General features: G+C 36.1%; 3 protein-coding genes across 3 annotated transcripts; 2 read left to right on the top strand and 1 right to left on the bottom strand.

The window, feature by feature from the left end:
• Positions 1–8,663: 8,663 nt before the first annotated feature.
• LOC110808962 (Ribosomal protein L13 family protein) lies at positions 8,664–11,852 on the top strand. Its single transcript, XM_088215170.1, has 5 exons — positions 8,664–8,837; positions 9,497–9,568; positions 9,819–9,985; positions 10,258–10,369; positions 11,221–11,852. The coding sequence occupies exons 1-5, from the start codon at positions 8,796–8,798 to the stop codon at positions 11,437–11,439; spliced, it is 612 nt and encodes a 203-aa protein (XP_088071296.1). The 5' UTR covers positions 8,664–8,795; the 3' UTR covers positions 11,440–11,852.
• A 394-nt stretch (positions 11,853–12,246) lies between these two features.
• LOC110808975 (Thioredoxin superfamily protein) lies at positions 12,247–14,672 on the bottom strand. Its single transcript, XM_022034659.2, has 4 exons — positions 14,323–14,672; positions 13,810–13,953; positions 13,528–13,733; positions 12,247–12,614 (listed from the first exon to the last, which is right to left on the bottom strand). The coding sequence occupies exons 1-4, from the start codon at positions 14,562–14,564 to the stop codon at positions 12,454–12,456; spliced, it is 753 nt and encodes a 250-aa protein (XP_021890351.2). The 5' UTR covers positions 14,565–14,672; the 3' UTR covers positions 12,247–12,453.
• Positions 14,673–14,828: 156 nt separating this feature from the next.
• On the top strand, positions 14,829–20,438 carry COP13 (Proteasome component (PCI) domain protein). The gene is made up of 11 exons (XM_022034658.2): positions 14,829–15,094; positions 15,618–15,733; positions 15,819–16,065; positions 16,631–16,688; positions 16,782–16,871; positions 17,214–17,279; positions 17,737–17,826; positions 17,955–18,113; positions 18,197–18,318; positions 19,416–19,488; positions 20,001–20,438. The coding sequence occupies exons 1-11, from the start codon at positions 14,907–14,909 to the stop codon at positions 20,070–20,072; spliced, it is 1,281 nt and encodes a 426-aa protein (XP_021890350.2). The 5' UTR covers positions 14,829–14,906; the 3' UTR covers positions 20,073–20,438.
• The last annotated feature ends 515 nt before the right edge of the window (positions 20,439–20,953 follow it).

Genomic DNA, 20,953 nt, shown 5'->3' with positions numbered 1-20,953 from the left:
AGCCCAGTAAGAATATCACGCTACTCACCGACACAGAAATAAATATTGGTAGAAATTATAAAAATAACTAATGGAGCTCTTAATTTAAATAAATTCGTTTATCATAAATAAAATTATTTACCGCATACTTACCGTAGCGAGATTACCTAAAACAACCTACTGAGTCAATAATATAACACATATCATAATTTCATATACGATCAGTCGGGATAACAACCTTCCCTTTTATCAGTCTACTGGTATCCGTGGAGGTCCATAGGGATGTCCCTACTACACGTGAACCCTCTTTTTTACATTTTTAATTAATGGGTCATCCCCATACCCCATCTGGTATGAGCGCTAAAAGATACCATCCTTCAATACCTCATCCGGTATGAGGGTGAAACGGATCGTCCCCATAACCCATCCGGTATGAGCGTCAAATTACCAAATCTTGATACCCCATCCGGTATGAGGTAACGTTCACGGTAGGGTTCCCTATATACCCGGTCCGTCAACCATCTCTCAGGATATCCAGTAAGGCTAGTGTTTCATTCATACACTTAAATAAAAAATTTCTCGTTTACCTTTAATTTTTAGTTTCCCCATTTCAACCGTAACTACATAAAACAAGCAAAGTATGCATCAAAGGAATACAACCGGATCATCATACCAATTTCAGTATATTATCATGCACTCGAAATTGTAAAATCAGGCAATTGGTTAAATATAGCAAACAATAGTAAATAACAAATTACAGCTCCATTAGCAACTTGTGATTAATTATGAATGTTATCTAAGTTTCATAAAATACCATATTATTTAAAATTAAACTTCAATTCCATAACATGGAATAAGGTGAGAGATTCTTACAAAAATTGATGTCCGAAATACTAAACTTTTGACTGTACCAACTAGCGATCCCCCGGTTTCTTGAATTTTCTTTCGGAGAATAAAGGTACTTCAAGTACTTAGAAATATCTCAAAAAATCCAAAATCAGTGTTAAGAATCATCTTTGGCCAATTTTGGAATTTCGGCACAGCGGCTCCGCTGTGCTCTGGCAACGGCACCACCACTTGTGATGGCGGTATGCCTCAGGTCGGCTATTTTTGGCTGTTTTTGGTCGAATTTGGCCGCTTTTATACCAATCCTTGCGAGAAAACACGTTAAAGGGCATCGATTAGCCAAACAAAGTCAAAAAAATGAAACTTACCGGCAACAGGGTTCTCTGGAGCGGCGGCTCCGCCGGCTCACCTTCGCGGTTAGGTGTTTTGCTTCGGTCAACCTGTAGAGAATGAAATGATGATTACAATGGTGAAAAAATTACGCAGAACGGGAATTGGGAAGGGTCTCATCGGAGATGATTTTTGCATTTTCTCGCGGCGGTGCCTCCGGGCTTTGTTTGCAGTTTCTAGCCAATTCGCAGATCCTTTTGCTCCAATTTGACCATGGGAGTGTTTAAAATCAAATTTCGAGCAAATGAGAAAATTTTTACCTCTTTTGGCGTTCGGAAGTGGCTTCGGCATGGCGGTGGCGGCGGTCGGCTTCCTTCCCGGTGACTGGGTCTTCTTCTCCAGTGCGGGAGGGGCAGGAGGGTGGGGTCTTGCGGCTAGGGTTAGGGTTTGGTGTGAAAAAGGTTATTTATATCCATTCCCTTTTAATTTAAGCCATCCATCGAGTTTGATATGGACTGTCTGATCGCGATTAAATAGGAAGTGAATCTGAGCCGTTCATCGGGATTTGATCTAGACCGTCTGATCACGTTTAAATTGAAAGTGGATATGGACCGTTCATCGTGTTTAAATTTGACTGTCCGATCGTGTCTGGGGAGAGAATAGATCCGGATTGTCCATGCGCGCAGGAACAAATCTGGACCGTCCGATCACAAGCACGCAGATCGCCAGCATGGCCTCCCGTGTGGCACCGCGTTAGTGTCCTTTGCCACGCGGCGTGCTCCGATTCGTCGGAGTTACTTACTGGGCATCCTACGTAGTACAATTTTCTTAAATTATGTTTTGACCCCAGTTTCTGATTTTTCTTTCAAAAATATCTCAGAACCCAAATTTTCACCAATTTTTCTCAAAATTGTTTTCAATTTCATCATCTATTTAATTTTCTTCACTTTTATATTAAATAAAAATAAAAAAATTATATTTATACACTAATTTTAATTACATTAAAATTAATTAATCAATGGTATTACAGAAACTTTGAAGCAAACAGAGATGGCTCTCGAAACACGTGTTCAGTAGTTATAATTGGATAACATTTCAAAAGAATCTTTTCAACAGTTATGAAATAAAGAAATAGATTATGGTTCGAAATCATCTGTTCAGGAGTTAACATCAATGGAACAACTTGTCCATTTAGATTTAGTGTAACAGCCCCGTAAATATTAAAATGAAATAAGTATTTAAATATATCAAATGCGGAAGCGAGATCAAAATTTCAGTTAACATCCCTTACACGAAAAACCAGAAACGTACTTAAAATATAAAAGATTAAACTAACTAAGAGAGAAACTCGAAAATAAAACTATGAGTATGACTACAGAGTCTCTAGGTATCCCCTTCGTCGTCCTCCTGCGGAACGGGCTCGGGAACCATGTCTTCCTGATCTGAAATGGTTAAATAAGGAGTGAGCTACACTAGCCCAGTAAGAACATCACGATATCTCACCGTCACGGAGGTAAAGGTGGGTAGAAAAACACAAAAGACCAATGGAGCATAATTTACAATAAAACCTTTTATCAATAATAAAACTTTTACCATCCACTTACCTTGGTGGAATTTATGAAAACAATATGAGAAAAACAATAACATCATCATAATCATCGAATAATCTAAGCTGTAAAACATAACACTTATCACGCCTCTTGTAATTCAATCATTGTACAACATATCTTTTTCTCATTTACCAGCCTACTAGTATCCGTGGGGGTCCATAGGGGTCCCGCTACCCGTTAACCTTTAACATTCATAATCAGTTTCCAGGGCCGTCCCCATACCCCGTCCGGTATGGGCGCCAAAACCATGAACCTCAATACCCCGTCCGGTATGAGGGTGAAACGGGCCGTCCCCATACCCCGTCCGGTATGGGCGCCAAAACCATAAACCTCAATACCCCGTCCGGTATGAGGGTGAAACGGGCCGTCCCCATACCCCGTCCGGTATGGGCGCCTAAACCATAAGATCTCCATACCCCGTCCGGCATGTGAGACCACAATCCCGGTAGGGTTCCCTACGGACCCGGTCCGTCCACCATCTCCCAGGATATCTAGTCAGGCTGACCCCCATAATACAATTATCAGTCTATACAATCTTTCATTTCCCTTTTTCCTCAATAAGCATCATCAATTCACATTTAAACAAGCAAATCGTAATTCATGCCGAACAGACAACATACAGTATCAGTTCTTCAGTCATTCAACCCATAATTAATAAAACAGTAATATATGCATTCGAAACTATAAAATGAACACATCAAACCCCATAATGCATTTAAAGCTGTAAAACAGGCCAAATAACAGTAAATCATCTATCACACTAGACTCGGGCTCCATTAGCAACCTTAAGCAATTTCACACATGCGTTAATTCAAGAAATACCGTTTTATCATTTTGAACTTTAATACCGTGATAGGAAATAGGGTGAGGGGTCCTTACTTGTTTTCGAGATCCGAATACGATTCACAGTGCGCCTGCAGGCCTTCCCTAATTTTCCCTGAATTTTTCCCGGGGAACTGAAACACACTAACAGTACCTGCACGTGTTCCAAAAAAAATCCAAATTAGGCCCAGGGCCCCTTTCGGACCAAATCGCAACTCCGGCACGGCGGCTCCGCCGTGCTCCGGCGACGGCGCCGCCGCTGGCGGCGGCGAGTCGCCTCGGGTTGACTGTTTTCGGCCGTTTTCGGCCGAATTCGGCCACACTCGCATTGGTCCTTGTCAGAAAACAGCCCTAGGGCCCTCGGGGGGCCAAAAATTCACGGAAAAACGGAGCTTACCGGCGGCGGCGCTCTCGGGTGCAGCGGCTCTCCGGCGAGGTTCGTGTTTTGGTGATTCGGCTCCGGTCAACCTGTAGAGAAAAGAATGGTGATCACGGTGATATAAAAATTGCATCGAACGGAGGCCGGGAAGGGCCTCGTCGGAGGCAAAAACCGAGAGGGGGCGCGGCGGCGCCGCTGGGCTTCGGCCGCGTATTCCGGCCGTTTGGCCGGGATTTCGGGTTCGATTTGGCCATAGGAGGAATCAGTGGGGAAAAACGAGTCGGGGGTATGAAATTTACCTCGATCGGCGGTCGGAAATTTCCCCGGTGCGGCGGCGAGTGGCGGCGGGTGGCGGCGGTCGGCCTCTGGTTCGTCTTCTCCGGCGAGCGGCTGGCGGCTAGGGTTTGTGGTCTGGTGTGGGGGTTCTATTTATAACCCCTTGCCTTTTGATCACAGCCGTTCATTTTGTTTTAATCTGGGCCGTTCGTTTTTGATTGAATCTGGGCCGTCCGTGCGATTGAATCTGGGCCGTCCGATCGCGTGATTGATCTGGGCCGTCGGATCGCACCCACGCGGATCGCCAACGTGGCTCCTTTTGGAGTGACGCGGTCTTGCCACGTGGCAGGCCCTGGTTGGCCGGGACTGCTGACTGGGCCTGCTGACGTGGCTGCTGACGTGGCCGCCCTCTTTTTTTTTTTTTTTTTTTTTTTTTTTTTTCTCCTCCTTTCCGGGTGCTACATTTAGTGTGTTAGTGGAACTATAATGATTAAGTTAGATTTAGAGTCAACAAATCATGACATATTTAAACTAAAAAAATATTTTATAACCGTTACATTCTTTAAATTAAAGTAATCACATTAGAGTAACAATGTAACGACCCCGAAAATCCAAAAGAAAACATATAATAATTTAAGTGCGGAAGTGAAATAAAATGTTAAGGTTTACATCCCTTACACAAGAACTTAAAAGTACTAAACAAATATTTCAGAATGAATTCTCTAAAAAAAACATGAGAAATAAGAAAGTAATGGAAAATAGAAAGTATCTAGCATCGACTAGCAATCTTCTTGCGGATCGGGCTCTGGAATTAGGTTCTCATGATCTGAAATAGTTAAATAAAGGATGAGTTACACTAGCCCAGTAAGAATATCACACTATATCACTAGCACAGAAGTAAATGTTGGTAGAAAATCAAAACAACTAATGGAGTACTAAATTTAGCAAATTCGTTTATCATACCATAACTTCATGCATAATCAATAATATAGAACATATCATAAATTCATATTCATTAACAATAAATCATAACCGTTTCTCACTTCACCAGCCTACTAGTATCCATTGGGGTTCATAGGGGTGTCTCCATTACACGTGAATTCTTTCTCTTAATAATCCCAATTACAGGGCCGTCCGCATACTCCGTCCGATATGAGCGCCAAAGACATTAAACCTAAATATCCCGTCCGGTATGAGGGTAAAGCGGGTCGTCTCCATACCCTGTCCGCTATGACCGCTAAATTACCAAGTCTCCATACCCCGTCCAGTATGAGACAACGTTCACGATAGGGTTCCCTATGTACTCAGTCCGTCCACCATCTCCCAGGATATCTAGTAAGGTTGTCCTTACTATCTGTTTATTTGATCACACCCCTTTCCTGTTTTTTCTTAGTCTCCATTATCAAATCAAATATAATCACATAAATAAATAAACATGCATCCAGTAATGCAATCATGTTTCAAATTCTAAAATCAAACAGTGATAGGGTAAGGTATACATACATTTAAACCATAAAGCAGATAAACCAGATACCATCATGCTTTTAGATTGTAAAATAAATCAACAGAGAACAATATCCGGTTCGGGCACCATTAGCAATTCGTAATTAATTATGTACATCTATTTGATTTGTATAAAATACCGTATTGTTATTTACTCAAACTTCAAATCTATGATAGGAAATAGGGTGAGGAGTCCTTACTTGATTTGACGCTGAAAAGATAAATATTTTCTGCGCCTACGGGCGGTCCTTGGGTTCCCTGAATCTTTCTCCGAAAACTAAAACGCGCTTATAGTACCTACAAATGTCTCAAATAAACTCAAAAATAAGTCCCAAGGCCTACTTGACCAATTTCGAAAATCCGACACGGTGGCTTCGCCGTGCTCTGGCAACGGCACCGCCACCCGCTGCGGCAGTCCACCTCGGGTGAGCCATTTTTGGCTGATTTCGGTCGAATTTGGTCGATTTTACATCTATTCCTACGAGCACACACGCTAAAGGGCCTCGGTGGGCCGAAAAAATACAAAAAATCAAAACTCACCGGCGGTGGGGCTCTCCGATGCGGCGGCTCCTCCAGCTCACATTGCAGTTGGGTATTTCGCTTCGATCAACCTGTAGAAAAGAAAACGGTGATCACAACGGTGAAAAAATTACACGAAACAGGAATCGAAAAGGGCCTCATCGGAGGCAGTTTGTAAAATTCCCCGCGGCGGCGTCACCGGGGTTCGACGGTGTTGTTCGGCCAATTGGCCGGTTCTTTCACTCTGATTTAGCCATGGGCGGGTTTAAAATTGAATTCCGTGCAAAAAAATTTTTTTTTACCTTTTTTGGCAGTCGGAAAGGATTCTGGTGCGGCGGCGGGTGGCGGCGATCGACTCTCCGACGGCTGGGTTGTCTTCCGGCAAGGGGTTCTAGCCACTAAGGTTAGGGTTTGGGTGCGGATGGAGTTATTTATACCCATTCGCTTTTAATCTGGGTCATCTATCACTTTTGATTTGGACCGTCTGATTGCGATTAAATAGAGAGTGAATCTGAGCCGTTCATTGCGATTCAATCTGGCATGTCCTTACGCGTGGGAACGGATCTCAGCCATTCGATTGCGCGCACGCGGATCGTCTACATGGCTCCCCCCCGCGTGACCTCCCGCCTTAGCGCCTCTGCCACTTGGCGCGTCCTGGTTGGTCGGAATTGTTGACCGAGCATCTGATATGGTACAATTTTTTTAAATTATATTTTAACCCCTGATTTTTTATTTTTCTTTTAAAAATACTCACAGAATCTAAATTTTTACCCATTTTTCTCAAAATTATTTTTAATTTAATCTTTTATCAATTTACTCAATTTTTAAAAAAAATTAAAATAAAATAAAATATAATAAAATAATTAAAAAATTATATTAAAAAAATAAAATTTTAGGTGGATGTTACAAACAACTTGAACGAGTGTATTTATAAATAAATCTTATATTTTTTTTAAATATATATAATTTAAACTCTTTTGTTGTTTGTTTCCTTTCATACTAAAGTTTGTTAATTTAATTTTTTCAATATCTGAATTTTTAAAACCAAAAATTACTATAAAATATGTATGAATTTATTTTTTAAAATTAAAAAAAAAAGGACGTGTTTGAAAATATTGTATCTAGTTGAGCTAGTGAATCTTTGACTCAAGTTTTTGTTTTTTACTTTTTCATTTTTTTCATCATGTATTTATAAAATTTCTAACAGCATTTGAATTTTATTAGTGTTTTAAAAACAAAGAATTTATAAAGAAAACAATTTATAAATTCTTGAAACAACATTTTAAAAGTTATTGAGAGAGAATTTCTATTTTAGAATCTATAAATTGTTTTATTTCATGGTTTCATTATATCATTTTATTCTATTCTATTGCTTTTAAATTCATACAATTCAAAATTTAATTTTTAATGAAGTCCTTTTGCATAGTTACCATTATCAAATTTAGCACACATATAGGTGGTTTAAAAAATAATAATAAATTATCTAATTAATCCTACAAGTATGATATTTATTATAATAAATTTTTAATATTTTTTTCGTTACAATTTATTTTATAAATTTTTTTATTTATTTTAAACACAAATTTTTTTTTCAATTTTGTAATAAAAAAAATAGTTAAATCATATTTTGATACTAAAAAAAATAACTTGATAAAAAATTAATTAAATTAATGATATTATTAAATTTATTTTTTGTTACTATCAAATTATTAATCTAATTAATTAGTTAAAATTATTTTTAAAAATATTAAAATATGATCTAACTATTTTAACTATTCTTTTATAAAATAGAAGAAAATTAAATACTTAAAGTGAATAATAAGCATTGAACAACAAATTATAATAAAAATATATTAAGAACTAAATTATAATAAATATTATACTTATTTAAATTGCAAATACTAATGGTACCCATCTAAATTAAGATTAAAATTTTCAAATAAATATTGAAAAAATTGTTGATTTATTCAAAAATTAATATTAAAATTTAAATTTATTATTTATATTTTACTTTTTTATATTTTATATTTGCAAATGATATTGTTGGGGGGATAAAAATTGCTTCAAGTATAGGCTATATTTACATACACATATTGTTTATTTTTTATGATAATTTTTTGAAGCTTAAGTTAATAAGAAATATTATTTATTGTTTATTATTTACATTGTATTTTAATTAGAATGTTTAATTTATATTATAGTTTTTTTTTTCAAATTTTAAAATTCTAAATCATATATATATTTCTTTAAACTATTTTCCTAATTGATAGTATTTTCAAGCTAATCGTCTCCATTGTAAGTACATTGGGGCCAAACCATGTCTATGGAGACTGAATATTTCACAGAGGCCCAAACCCATGAGCTCCAAACCTTTCTTTTCTTTCTTCCGCAAGCGGAACCCTACTCGTCTAACTTTCAGGGTTTTACAGGTTTCATTTTCTTCTGCAAATTCTTGATCTTTTATGCACTTGTTCTTGGTGTCTCTATCGGAGAATGATTTGATTTGCCCGTGAGAGAAATCAGAGAGAGAAATGGCGAATCAAGCTGCCACCTCCTTCATTGGCAACTCAAAGGTAGTGTTTTTATTTTCCCGGTTATGCTTGTACAAGTTGACCTATTTTCTTTTGAAATTTCAATGTAGATTTATGCAATATTGATAGTATATGCTTAGTCGCTGAGTTAAGTTTTCTAGGGTTCCGCAGGGGAAAATTTCTTTAGTTCTGCATATCGGTTTTTCTGGTTTGGTCTTGTCTTCTGGTTATTGAGTGCCAAATGGCAATTGCTTCTTTGGATAATCTATTTGGAGTGTAATTTGCAATCTGGGTTCTTATTCTGGTCTGGAAGGTTACAATTATATAATATATGTATCTATGTATGTATACAAATTTCCTGACCAAATATCTTTTTTTGGTTTCTCCTGCTCAAAAATTGACCTTTTTTCATTTTTCCCTATTTTTTTCCAAGAAAAACAAAAGATGGTTATGGAGGTGATGACCATGGTCTAAGTTCTCTCCATATGCTAACTCATGGATGCCATGAGAATGAGTCAATTTCTAGGAAACCAATTTATGTTTGCATACAATTTTTTTACTATTGAGTTTATGAAGAATGTCTTGAATTAGTTAAATCAATGTTAAAATATGATCCATATGCCACCTAGTACAGATTTTCCCAGTTACTGTAGATTGCTTGCTGTTAACAAGATCTACTTGTCTTTTCACTTTCTCTACAGAAAGCACTCGCTGGTCTGAGGCGTATTAATCTTGAGGGTCTTCGCTGGAGAGTATTTGATGCGAAGGGCGAGGTTGGGTCATGACTCATGCCAGTATTCTTTTATATATGCACTTAATAAAGTTTATCGTTTATAGGCTAGGAGAAAATTTTGCTTGCTTGGATGATAATTTAATGTAATAAATTTACAGGCTCCCACACCCTCTTTTCTCCATATTGCAATGCGGTAAAGGGCATAAGAATTTGAGTTTACCAACATGGTGATTCTAAGTCTTCAATTTACAGCCTTTTAAGATAGAAATTAACCTTTTTCTTTCTTGTAGGTCCTTGGCCGACTAGCATCTCAAATATCTACCGTGATTCAAGGAAAGGATAAGCCTACATATGCTCCTAATCGTGATGATGGGGACATGTGCATTGTGCTTAATGCGAAGGATATATGTGTAACAGGGAGAAAACTTACTGATAAGACTTACTATTGGCATACTGGGCAAGTACCTTTTCAGTTGTTATTGGAATGTCTAGAAACTTGATGGACATGAAATGATTTGATGGAAATCTCCAACAAGTTTCTCATTGATATGTAGACATTATGATACCTTTGTTCTTCTAAAAAATAAATAAATGAATAAATAAGCAAATCTGTGTTGATAACATAATAGCAAATTCATTTTGTTTATGTAGTTTCAAATTGCCACGTACGTTCTGTCATTGTCATGGATTTATTTCTCTCTTTGCAATTAAACTATATCTTCCTTGCAGGTATATAGGCCACCTGAAGGAAAGGAGTTTGAAGGACCAATTGGCCAAGGACCCAACAGAAGTCATTCGTAAAGCTGTTCTGCGAATGCTTCCAAGGAACAATCTGCGTGATGTGAGTGTTTATACCAAGAAATTTTTTACAATAATTTGGAGCCATAGTTCCTCTTAGTTTTCTCGCCGTGTTGACATTTTCCCCCTATTGTTTACCTAAAAGGTCTACAGGGGAGCACGCACACTTGTAGGTTAGTATTTAACATCTCACCAAGATCATGCCTTATGTTCTAGTTACAAACACACAAAAATTAGTTTTCCTTCTGAGATTGATATATAAACAAATAAATGGATAGTAGTAGAGCTCAACAATGGACAAAGAAATATATAGATCGGATTAGGTCAATCCACATGTCACTTAAAATTTTGAGGTTTGTATCAAACTCCCTAGATTTAAGTGAGGACACAAGATATGTCTCTTCCTGTAGTACCATTCTGATGATCTTGAGTATATAAGCCAACAATCTTGGCTGAGCTCCGAGTATGTACATTTCTAATGTTTGGATACCCTTTTTGTTGTCTATAATACTGATAAATTTTTAAAATTTTTTTACTTTAAAGTGATTTATTATCTGTGTAATAGATGCATGTTGCTCTAAAGTTGATTCATGAACTATTTTTTGGATCATATATCTGAATCAATACACTAATTCTCAATTAAAAACTTTTAGCTTTTGATTGCATTTCGTATCTAAATTCAACAATTAAGGGTTCTTTCTTTTTGGGGTAATAGTTCTCTCCATGATCAACATTGGTGGAAAACCCTATATATATTGCTAGAAGTACAAACTCAAGTTGTTTAAGTATTTGTTTCAATGCTGGCTTTTGTCTTCTTGATATTATACGTAGTACTGTAGCTGTAAGAATTTCAGACAAAAATTATCTCAAGACTTTTGCATGTTGTGGATATAGGATAGGGATAGAAAGCTAAGGATATTTGCTGGCAGTGAGCATCCATTTGGTGACAGACCCCTTGAACCATATGTGACGCCTCCTCGCAATGTAAGAGAAATGCGACCCAGGGCAAGACGGGCAATGATTCGTGCTCAAAAGAAGGCTGAGCAGCAACAAGGCACTGATAATGCAAAGAGAAGCAAGATGAAAAAAGCTGCAGCAGGAGTAACTTCATAAAAAACTACTCTTGTTTTTCTTTTCTTTTTCTTTTCCCAATTCTCTTGGTTATTTGGAGTGAAGCATTTCGACACAAGTCAGAATAGATATTAAATTCTCGAGATCAGTTGGCACCTTCGTCAAAATGGTTATGCATCTGAAAAAGCATTAGCCATGTTGGTCAGCTGATCGGCATAAGTATTGCCTGTATGTTCCCATCAAGATCTGCACGTGGATGGTTTTGGTTATATAATTCCTTCTGGGATGAGCACTGGATTGTGTTGACATGCTTAAAAATTTAAGCGAAAGGGAAATTGAGTGGTTAATTTTGTTCCTAGTTGTTAAAAGCTCTCAAGTTTGACTCGGGAGATATTATTTTTCTTCTGCTCCTGTTGTTGCTTAAATGTCATTTATAAAATGATTCTATTATGCTATCGAAGTTATCGCTCTGATTTTGAAATACCAAATAAGGCAAATTTTTGACGTTTGTAATTGCAGTATGTTATAGTATGTTTGATTTATTGAATGGAACACAATTGATTTATAACCCTTATCCATGAATCACTATTACAATTTTTCTGAAGATTACAATTATGAAGTAATTATAATTTAGCAAATCGTAGAATGTAATTGCTCCCTTGCTTGAATAGCAGGTATGTTCTTATACATTGAAGAAAACGTGCCATTGATTTTCACAAGTCCTTGAAATTTAAGTTGAAATTTTTCTGTTTGTTGCATGGTTTGTCATTAAATCTTGTATAGTAAGGAAAAGCTATTTAATTTTTAGTTGTTACTTAGAGTATGTTTGTAATGAAATTAGCACATAAATGATCTGAAAATTCTTTTAAACTAAATTAAAGTATAAAATACAAACCTAATGTCAATCGTGAAAATGACAAATCTTCCTTAACCAAATTACTGGCTGCAAAGTGACGCCCAGTAAGCCAAAGTACTTGTTCTCTATCTCAGTGCACACAATCTTTTCTCTTCCCCTCACACAAGAAAAGAAGACAATATACAGAATTAATAAAGTCCCTAGTCACTTGATGATCCATCATCATCGTCATCTTCATGCTCCCTTACAACTTTCTCTATGAATTGCCTTCGAACGCCTTCAATCACAGCTTCTCTTGATGAATCACCTCCCAGACCATCGTTGAGAACAGGATCCGATTGACAGAGGACTAAAGCTACGCCTGCAGGGAAGGCATGGAAGAGTGTTTGTTTAAACATGATAGAGATCTTGTGTAAAAGAACGTTGCTCCAAAAGAGCATTTTAAATTACCTAGAGGTATCATGATATAGCATCAAGGAACAAAGAATATAGAAAAGTACTGTTTTTTAAAGAAAAATACTGTTCTATCATAGGGAACAACCTCAGTAATCTTATTAGTCTACCCCTCTCATTTGAAATTGAAATGACAAGGCATCCATTAATCCCACTTATGTACCTGGTACTAAGGTCTGGAATTCTCGTTCAGTTCCCTCTCATATTCCTTTGCAAGTAGGAACCAAGATCTACTCTAAAGGAGTTCAAATAGGAGTAAAAAACTGTTTCAAACATGAAGATTGCTCTGGAATTTATATATTACGATAGTCTAATAATTAAGGAATAATATAGGAATCAAAATCAAATGGACCATGTATAATCCCCAAGTTGCAAGAGAAATAGCAAAAAGTTGCCTGAAATTTGTGCAGCTTGGCATTACTAGATAAGATATGGTTAAAGCTAGAGTTTAGAGAAGACTGCAAGGTAACTTTAACAAGATCCGATTGCTGTTTGCCTATAAGATTTAGATGGGAAGAGAACAGGAAGTAAAGAAACCAGCTAATCCATACGGCCAAGAGAGGAAAGTACAAGGCGGAGCGTAAAAGTTATTCAGGAATGAAAAGGGAAGAGTTAAAAGACCGTTCTTATTGGACTCTTTGTTGCAGTTGACACCAACAATTCATAAAATGATTATCAGATTAAGCAAAAATTTCATGGAAAACAATTGTAAAAGTAACAATAGCAGTAACAATTAACTAAGACTATGAGAACCAGGAAAGCAGCCATGGACCTTGAACAAAACCACTGAAACTTTTGATGAACAATCAAATAGAGTATACCTTCAGGTGTGCATCTCCGGCCAAAACTATGTAAGCCCACATAATTTGCTTTCACAGCACCATTGTTGTATACTAATAGTGTTGGAAGATTATAATCTGGATAGTTGGGAATGCAATCTGTAGATATTATCTTGACAAATTTTGTTGCTGGGTATCTTGTTGCCAAATTTTCCAAGCAATTCATCAACAACCCGCATTCAGGAAATCTATCAGCAAACAGCACAGAAGTCAATGCCACAGATTTAGAGCCCTGAAAATGTATTGAATATCTTTAATAATTACCCTTCCTTGTAGAGAATGACAACAACCCAAACATCTGGTGGAGCTTGTGAAACCTCTCGCACAAAATCAGATCCCGAAATAGGAATTACAGACCCATATTTTATAATCTTAGCTGCTTCTCTCATCTCAGCCAACCTCTTCTTCCTATCAACATAAAGAGAGGGCATATACTGATCAAAATTAGACCATGTTTAGTTGTAGAAAGCTTTTTGAGTTTTCATTTTTCTAAGTTCATAAATGTTTTGAACACGTAAGTTGAGCAGCACGACAAATTCTACCATCTCATCCTCTAATGTGAAATCAATTTGGTCATACATTTTCACCAAATGAATCAAATAATGAAATCAATTAATAATCAGTACGTTCTATCAAATCAAGCATAAAAATTCAATTTAATTACAGGGAATCATGAAATAATCCAGCTGAAAAAAGTTAGCTACTCTATTCATTTTCAGCTTGGTTAAAACAGGGAATCCATTTGGCGAGAAAGAAAGGCAAAGAAGCAACTTTAACCTGTATTCCTCAAGGAAGCGATCGTCGTCGAGATCGTCTTCTAGTTCCTCGAGTTCATCCTCCGTCTTCTTATCGATCCAATCCTTGTCTTTTCTGGCGGAATCCTCGTCCTCCGCCGGCGTGAAAGCTGGCGGCTTAAATGGAGGAGGCTTCGGTGGCAAATTACCCAATTTCCTCTGAATATCATCCCACTGCGTTGATGCTCCCTCCACGTCCTTGTATACAAAGTGATAATCCGCCATTGATTGCTGTTTCTCCCCAAGAGATGAACTTGTTGATTGTTGCAGCAGCAGTAGCAGCAATTTTTTGCCCTCACATAACAGAGAAGAAGATTTGCTTTTTCCCTTCGATTCGTTTTCATTTTTCTTTTTCGATCTGGAAGATAACTACGAAATGACACTTTTACCCTCGCTTGGAACTATATTTACGTACGAATCGGACTCAGTGAGTCACATGCCGAGTTTAGCACGAGTCACTTAACCCTATATATTTCGTTCGCCATTTCACTCACTCGCCATCATTTAAGCACACTCGAGCAGATTTCTTTTTCCTGAGCATCTCTGATAATCCATTTGAAAAAGGTGATGATGAATTCGCTGGAATCTGTAATCGCCCAAATCCAGGGGTTGTCAGGAAGCGCCTCGGATGTCGCTTCGCTTCATAATGTTCTTAAAGGAGTGGATGACTCACTTCGCGCCGAGTCGACTCGGTTGGCGTCTTGTCTCGATCAGCTTGACCCTTCCAAGCACTCTCTCGGCTACCTATATCTCCTGTGAGTTTCCTTCTCCTTCTTCTTGGCCAATTCATCGTCCCCTTCCATAAAATATGAGTATAGTTGTTTGGCATATTAGGTTTTAGTTGTTTTTGAGGGATTATACGTTAAATAGGATCGTCTATTTGTCTCTGCAAAAGTGGGGACCAGAATGGTGAAAGACGGAAAGTTCTTGTGTGGTTGCTGAGAAAAATGAAGGAAAGAAGTGGAAATTTTTTATTTTGAGTTGTGGGGTTTTGTTTATGTGGTTACTGGATTATAAGAACTATGAAAAAGTTGGTTGTTGTTGAGTTGCTTTTCAATTTGAGTAGAACTGTAAGTTAAATTGACACTTGAAGTAGACTTCATGATTTGATTTAGTTATCTTCATTAAGATGCTAGTGGGAGAAAAAGATACTGATATATGAGCTATATCTTCTGTAATTCATGGATTGAACGTGGGAATTCCTTAATCAGGTTTATGATAGTGGAAGAAATGGAATTTGTTACTGGGTTCTCACTGTGCATTTTTTGGTTGTGGCAGTGATGCATGTGTTTCTGGTCCAACTACAAAAGAACAAGCGGAACCAATGGTTTTGATCATCGCCAGATTTATAACTTCTTGCAGTCCGGAGCAGATTCGTTTGGCACCTGAGAAGTGTACTTATATTTACTTGTAATGAAATTGCTATCAACAGTTTTGGGACATTTTTTGTATTTGTTGATGCTTGTTTTTTCTTTGCAGTTGTATCTGTCTGCAAAAAATTCAAGGATCAACTTTTGTTGCTTGAGGCACCCTTGAGGGGTGTGGCTCCAATGCTAACAGCTATCCGGAAGCTTCAGACTTCTGCTGAAAATTTAACTACTTTACATCCAGAGCTTCTTTTGCTCTGTCTGTTGGCCAAATGCTATAAAACTGGTCTTTCTGTTTTGTATGATGACATTTCTGAGGTCGATCAGCCGAGGGAACTTTTCCTATACTGTTACTATGGGTAAGTTGCTTTCCTTGCTTATATGTAATATTGTCACAAGACAAATTTTTAATATCCATTTTGTTGGAAAACCTCCATATTTGATAGTACTTTGTCTGATACTGATTATTTGTAGCTTCCCTTGTGTTTCTTGTAGTTTCATTGTAGACTATCAGAAGCATTTGTTTGGATTTTTTTGGTACATTATCATGCCAGGAAATGAGGTTAAGAACAACCACATGCGATATTACGATGACGGGAGTAGCAGATATTTGAAATCTGATCAATAGTTTCTTGTTGCTATGTTCAAGGTTTAAAAACACTCTGTTATCCCCTAAAAGATACTTGACAGTGATAGATCTTATTCCTAGTGATAGAACTGGATTTTTACAATGGTTATCTAGCAAAAGGGCTGCCAACTTTTTTGTGTTTCTACTTTCTACGAGCATTATTCAGTCTGTAGTACTAATAGTTTGTTATATCTGTTTTGTTGATGTCTGATTGGGCTTGGTGTAGTCACTTCCATCCCTGCAGTATGATAATGAAGGATTTTGCTGACTGTATTTGACATTTGACATTGTGACAGGGGAATGATATGCATTGGGCAAAAGCTTTTTCAGAAGGCATTGGAGCTTCTGCACAATGTGTGCCATTTACTTAAAACTTGTGCTCATTTGATATCATAATGCAATTTTGTTTATGAAAATTATGTTTATGCTTGCCATTTGTTTTCATAGGTTGTAACTGCTCCTATGAATAGCATCAATGCTATAGCTGTTGAGGCATACAAAAAATACATATTGGTTTCACTCATTCTAAATGGACAGGTTTGTTACTTTCTTTTGTTTTATTGCTTTACTTTGTATATTCCATAATCCTGGTCTGGAGATGGTTTGGAGAAGTTTTTAAAGAATACAGTCAAAATAGTCTAAATTGTGGAGGCTATTCCTTGAAAAAGTAATATAGTATTTCTCTCTTAAAAAATGCAATATAGCATTTTCTATCTAAATATAGCATTTTCCTTTTTTGTAGTAATCCATTATGTCGGTGTGCTTTTGTATGTCTGCAAGAAATCCAGTCGTGTTAATATTGAAGCCAAAAAAAGAATAGTTTTGGTTGATGAAGAAATTCTTTTCCCTGTTTACTTATCAGATGATTTATTGTGGCAGTTCTCTACCAGTCTTCCTAAGTATACTTCTACAGTAGCTCAGAGGAACCTGAAGAACTTTTGTCAGGTATTCTGGAATTTAAGTTTAACATTCATATTAGACTTGGGTCTACTCTGAATTAAGTATTTTTAAGGTTGAGAAATAAATAACCCATGTAGAACAGACTGTATGCCCTAACAATATGTGGAATCCTTTAGATTGACTGGAAGATTCCAACTTTCGTAGCTGTCATGTTCCAAATATGTACCTGCTGAGTTACATGCTCATCAATTACAATGGTTCACTTAGATTGACTGGAAGGCTGGATTTGCTTTACATATTCTTTTTGTTATCAGAAACATTTTTTGGCAACAAGTTTCAGCATTATATATGCACTAGATGAAAACAAGTGAAGTCTGTCATTTACACATGATATATTAATTCTGCCTGCAATGTTGTACTAATTGTTTGTGAAACTTTAGATGTTCTGTTTGAATATCTGGTTGGATTTATTCACTAAGTTCTTAGTTTTTCTCTCGAGCAGCCTTACATTGAATTAGCAAATAGTTATAACTCTGGGAAGATTTCAGAACTAGAGACATATGTTCAAACAAACAGGGAAAAGTTTGAAAGTGTAAGTTTTACATTGTGTCTTGTCTTGTATTAAAGTCTGTTATTTTGGGTTGTTGGCATTATTTTGGCATTTTAATGAGTTTTCCTCCCTTCTTTTCCCACTTAAATGGGGATTGGTCTTTTTTTCAGGACAACAACCTTGGACTTGTGAAGCAGGCTGTGTCATCCATGTATAAGCGTAATATCCAGAGATTGACCCAAACATATCTAACTCTATCACTTGAAGATATAGCCAGCACAGTGCATTTAAGTAGCTCGAAGGAAGCAGAGATGCATGTGCTTCAAATGGTAATTTGTTGTCTAACTTTGTACAAATATTATCTTAGTTAAAATGGCAATGCCAGCCACTTACATTTCCATGTTCAATTTAGATCCAAGATGGTCAAATATATGCAACAATCAACCAGAAGGATGGAATGGTTAGATTCCTTGAGGATCCTGAACAATATAAAACCTGTGAGATGATTGAGCATATTGACTCATCAATTCAGAGGTATGTTATGCAATGTTTATATGGAGATAATATCTAATCAGAATTAAGAAGTTAAAATTTGTAATAGTGCAACTCCATCAAAACAAGACCTAATATATTTTTTTTCTTAAAAAGAAAAAAGCTCTCGTTTGAAGGACTAATGATTGATAAAGGAAATGTACTTAAAGCATTAGTCTTTCTAAATAACAGATTATGTTTAAAATAAATAACCTATTCTTGTGGAGTTCATTTGAAAATTAGTTCTTTTTTCAACTATGAATTAGTGACAATTCCACTTCAAGAGAATGAAAATTCAACTCACAAAGAATACTAATTGGAATTGAGACATTATATTTCAAATTCCATCAAAAAATAAAATGATAATTTCAGTTTCACTTGAAATTCCCCCAGGTTGTATTTGGTGTTTTCTCCTAGTCGGTTCATAGTTCCATTTTTCATACTTGTATTAATATCCGTTAGTAGAAAGTAATTTGTTGAATTATCACCACCCAGTTTTTGTTGGAAATTCATGCCGGGGTCAAACTCTCATCATTGGACACGGAGATAGTAGTAACTCAAGCATAATAAATTATGTTCTGCATATTAAGATTAATATGAAAACTTAGACTAGAAGTTGAATGAAAAATGAGTTTACTGCAATGTTGAAAATTGATTTAGAGTTAAAAGCTTCATTCTCTCATAATCGAACTGGAATGGGTGTCTGAATAAATTCCACAAAAATAATTCATTTGTTTCAGACCTACTAATGTAGCCTTAAAGCAGTTGGATTTTGACTTATGAAAATTAGTAGCTTTTGTAGTTTGGTGAAAAAAAATGTATGAAATTAAATATATAATTAGCATGTTAAGGAATAGTATATAACAAGCTAGAGGGCAACGTTCTTATTTTAGAAACTATTTATAGAACACCTAATAGGCAACATACTCTTGGATTAACAATTTGATAGAGTTCAATAAGATGCATATAAGCTGCTTTTAGATGTAGTCAGAGTGCTTGCCAGTTGGCTCATCGCCGGTAACTTTTGACACGTATGCTATAACTGTCACTGATCATGCATGGAAGCATCACTAATGGGTTTTGCCTCTTATTAATTCCAGGATAATGGCACTATCTAGGAAGCTGACCACTATGGATGAATCTCTATCCTGTGATCCTTTATACCTAGCAAAGGTGAGTCTGTTAATTCTGTAGGATTTGCTTAGTGTAATACACCAGCTAAGTTCAGTATCATACTATTGCCGAACACTATGTTTAGTAGCTTAAAACTCGGTACTAATTAGAAACATGTACTGTAGAAAAAGGTATAACCATTATCATGTACTTAAAACTCGGTACTGATCAAAAAGAATTTTTTTACCACAGTTATAGTATGTGTCATGTATTTGTCAAACAAAACAAACAATAGTGTTTCTTTTTATTATCTTCATGTTGTACTAGATGTTTATCCAGTATTGTACCATAAAACTACCAAATGTGAACGAATGCTAGTCAAACATTGGTTAAGTTTGTTCGAGCACAAGTAGGAAAATGTTAAGAGGGGAAAAGTTTTTTAAAATTTATCATTTTATTTTTAAGGATTGTGATCATTTTCACTTAAGGCAGGAGAACTGTAGAAAACACCCTACCCCGGACATTAGATAGCACTCCTTGTGCAACTTTCGACTGACTGGTAACTTTGTCAGGTTGGAAGGGAGCGACAGAGATACGACTTTGGTGAAGATTTTGATTCTGTTCCGCAAAAGTTCAGTATGTGAAAATAGCGACGACGTTGCAAACACTTTTAATGTCATATCGGCTCCATGTTTGTTGGTGAGACAAATTTGTGCCTGTTATTTTGTTGGCAAATGAGAATGTAGGATATCATAGCATGAACTAGTTATGGGCATGTTTTGTATTTTGACTTCCTGTCTGTTTGTCCAAAATTATGGTCAGAATATATGTGGTGTAATGATGAGATTCGGAGATTCTGAGGCTGAGTAGAAAAGGATATCGTTGCAGCTTACCAGTAAATATTTGTTGTAGCAAGGGAAAAAAAAAAATCTTGCTATTGACATTGTGGATGGTTGTAACTTCAAGTCAAGTAAATAAAAGTAGGAATGGGATATAAATATTCAAAAGTATAGATAGATAGTATTTTAATTCTGAATTAATATTTTTATAATATTTAAATGTAAATTTATTTTCGTGCGAATAAATATATGCATTAGAGAAAAAGAAGAATAAATTTCAACCAAATTTTGTGAGGATAAAGTAAATAATATTTTTTTATTTGTAAAGTCAGAAAATAAATTCCAAATCATCATGTTTATAAAGAACACATTATTAAAAAAGTAAACATCGCTTTTCAAGTTTATGTTCTAATTATCATACGAATCAAAATGGCCGATAAAACTTATTTCAAAATAATTCCAAAGAATAAAATGTAAATTACTTTTTTTTTTTTTTGTAAAATTCATGTGCGTTATTAGTTTATATATCAAAATTAAGTTATTTTTCTCTTATGATAAAAAATGTCGTAGGACTAAAACATACATAAATAGCATATATATATATATATATATATATATATATATATACGTAGACTTTTATATATATTCTTGGCCTCCACCAAGAGTATCAAAAATTAACCTTCTTC

This window comes from Carica papaya, chromosome 1, assembly GCF_054855325.1.
Source record: "Carica papaya isolate Zhongbai chromosome 1, ASM5485532v1, whole genome shotgun sequence".
In the NCBI taxonomy this organism is placed as follows: domain Eukaryota; kingdom Viridiplantae; phylum Streptophyta; class Magnoliopsida; order Brassicales; family Caricaceae; genus Carica; species Carica papaya.
This window is presented reverse-complemented; position numbering and strand designations above follow the sequence as displayed.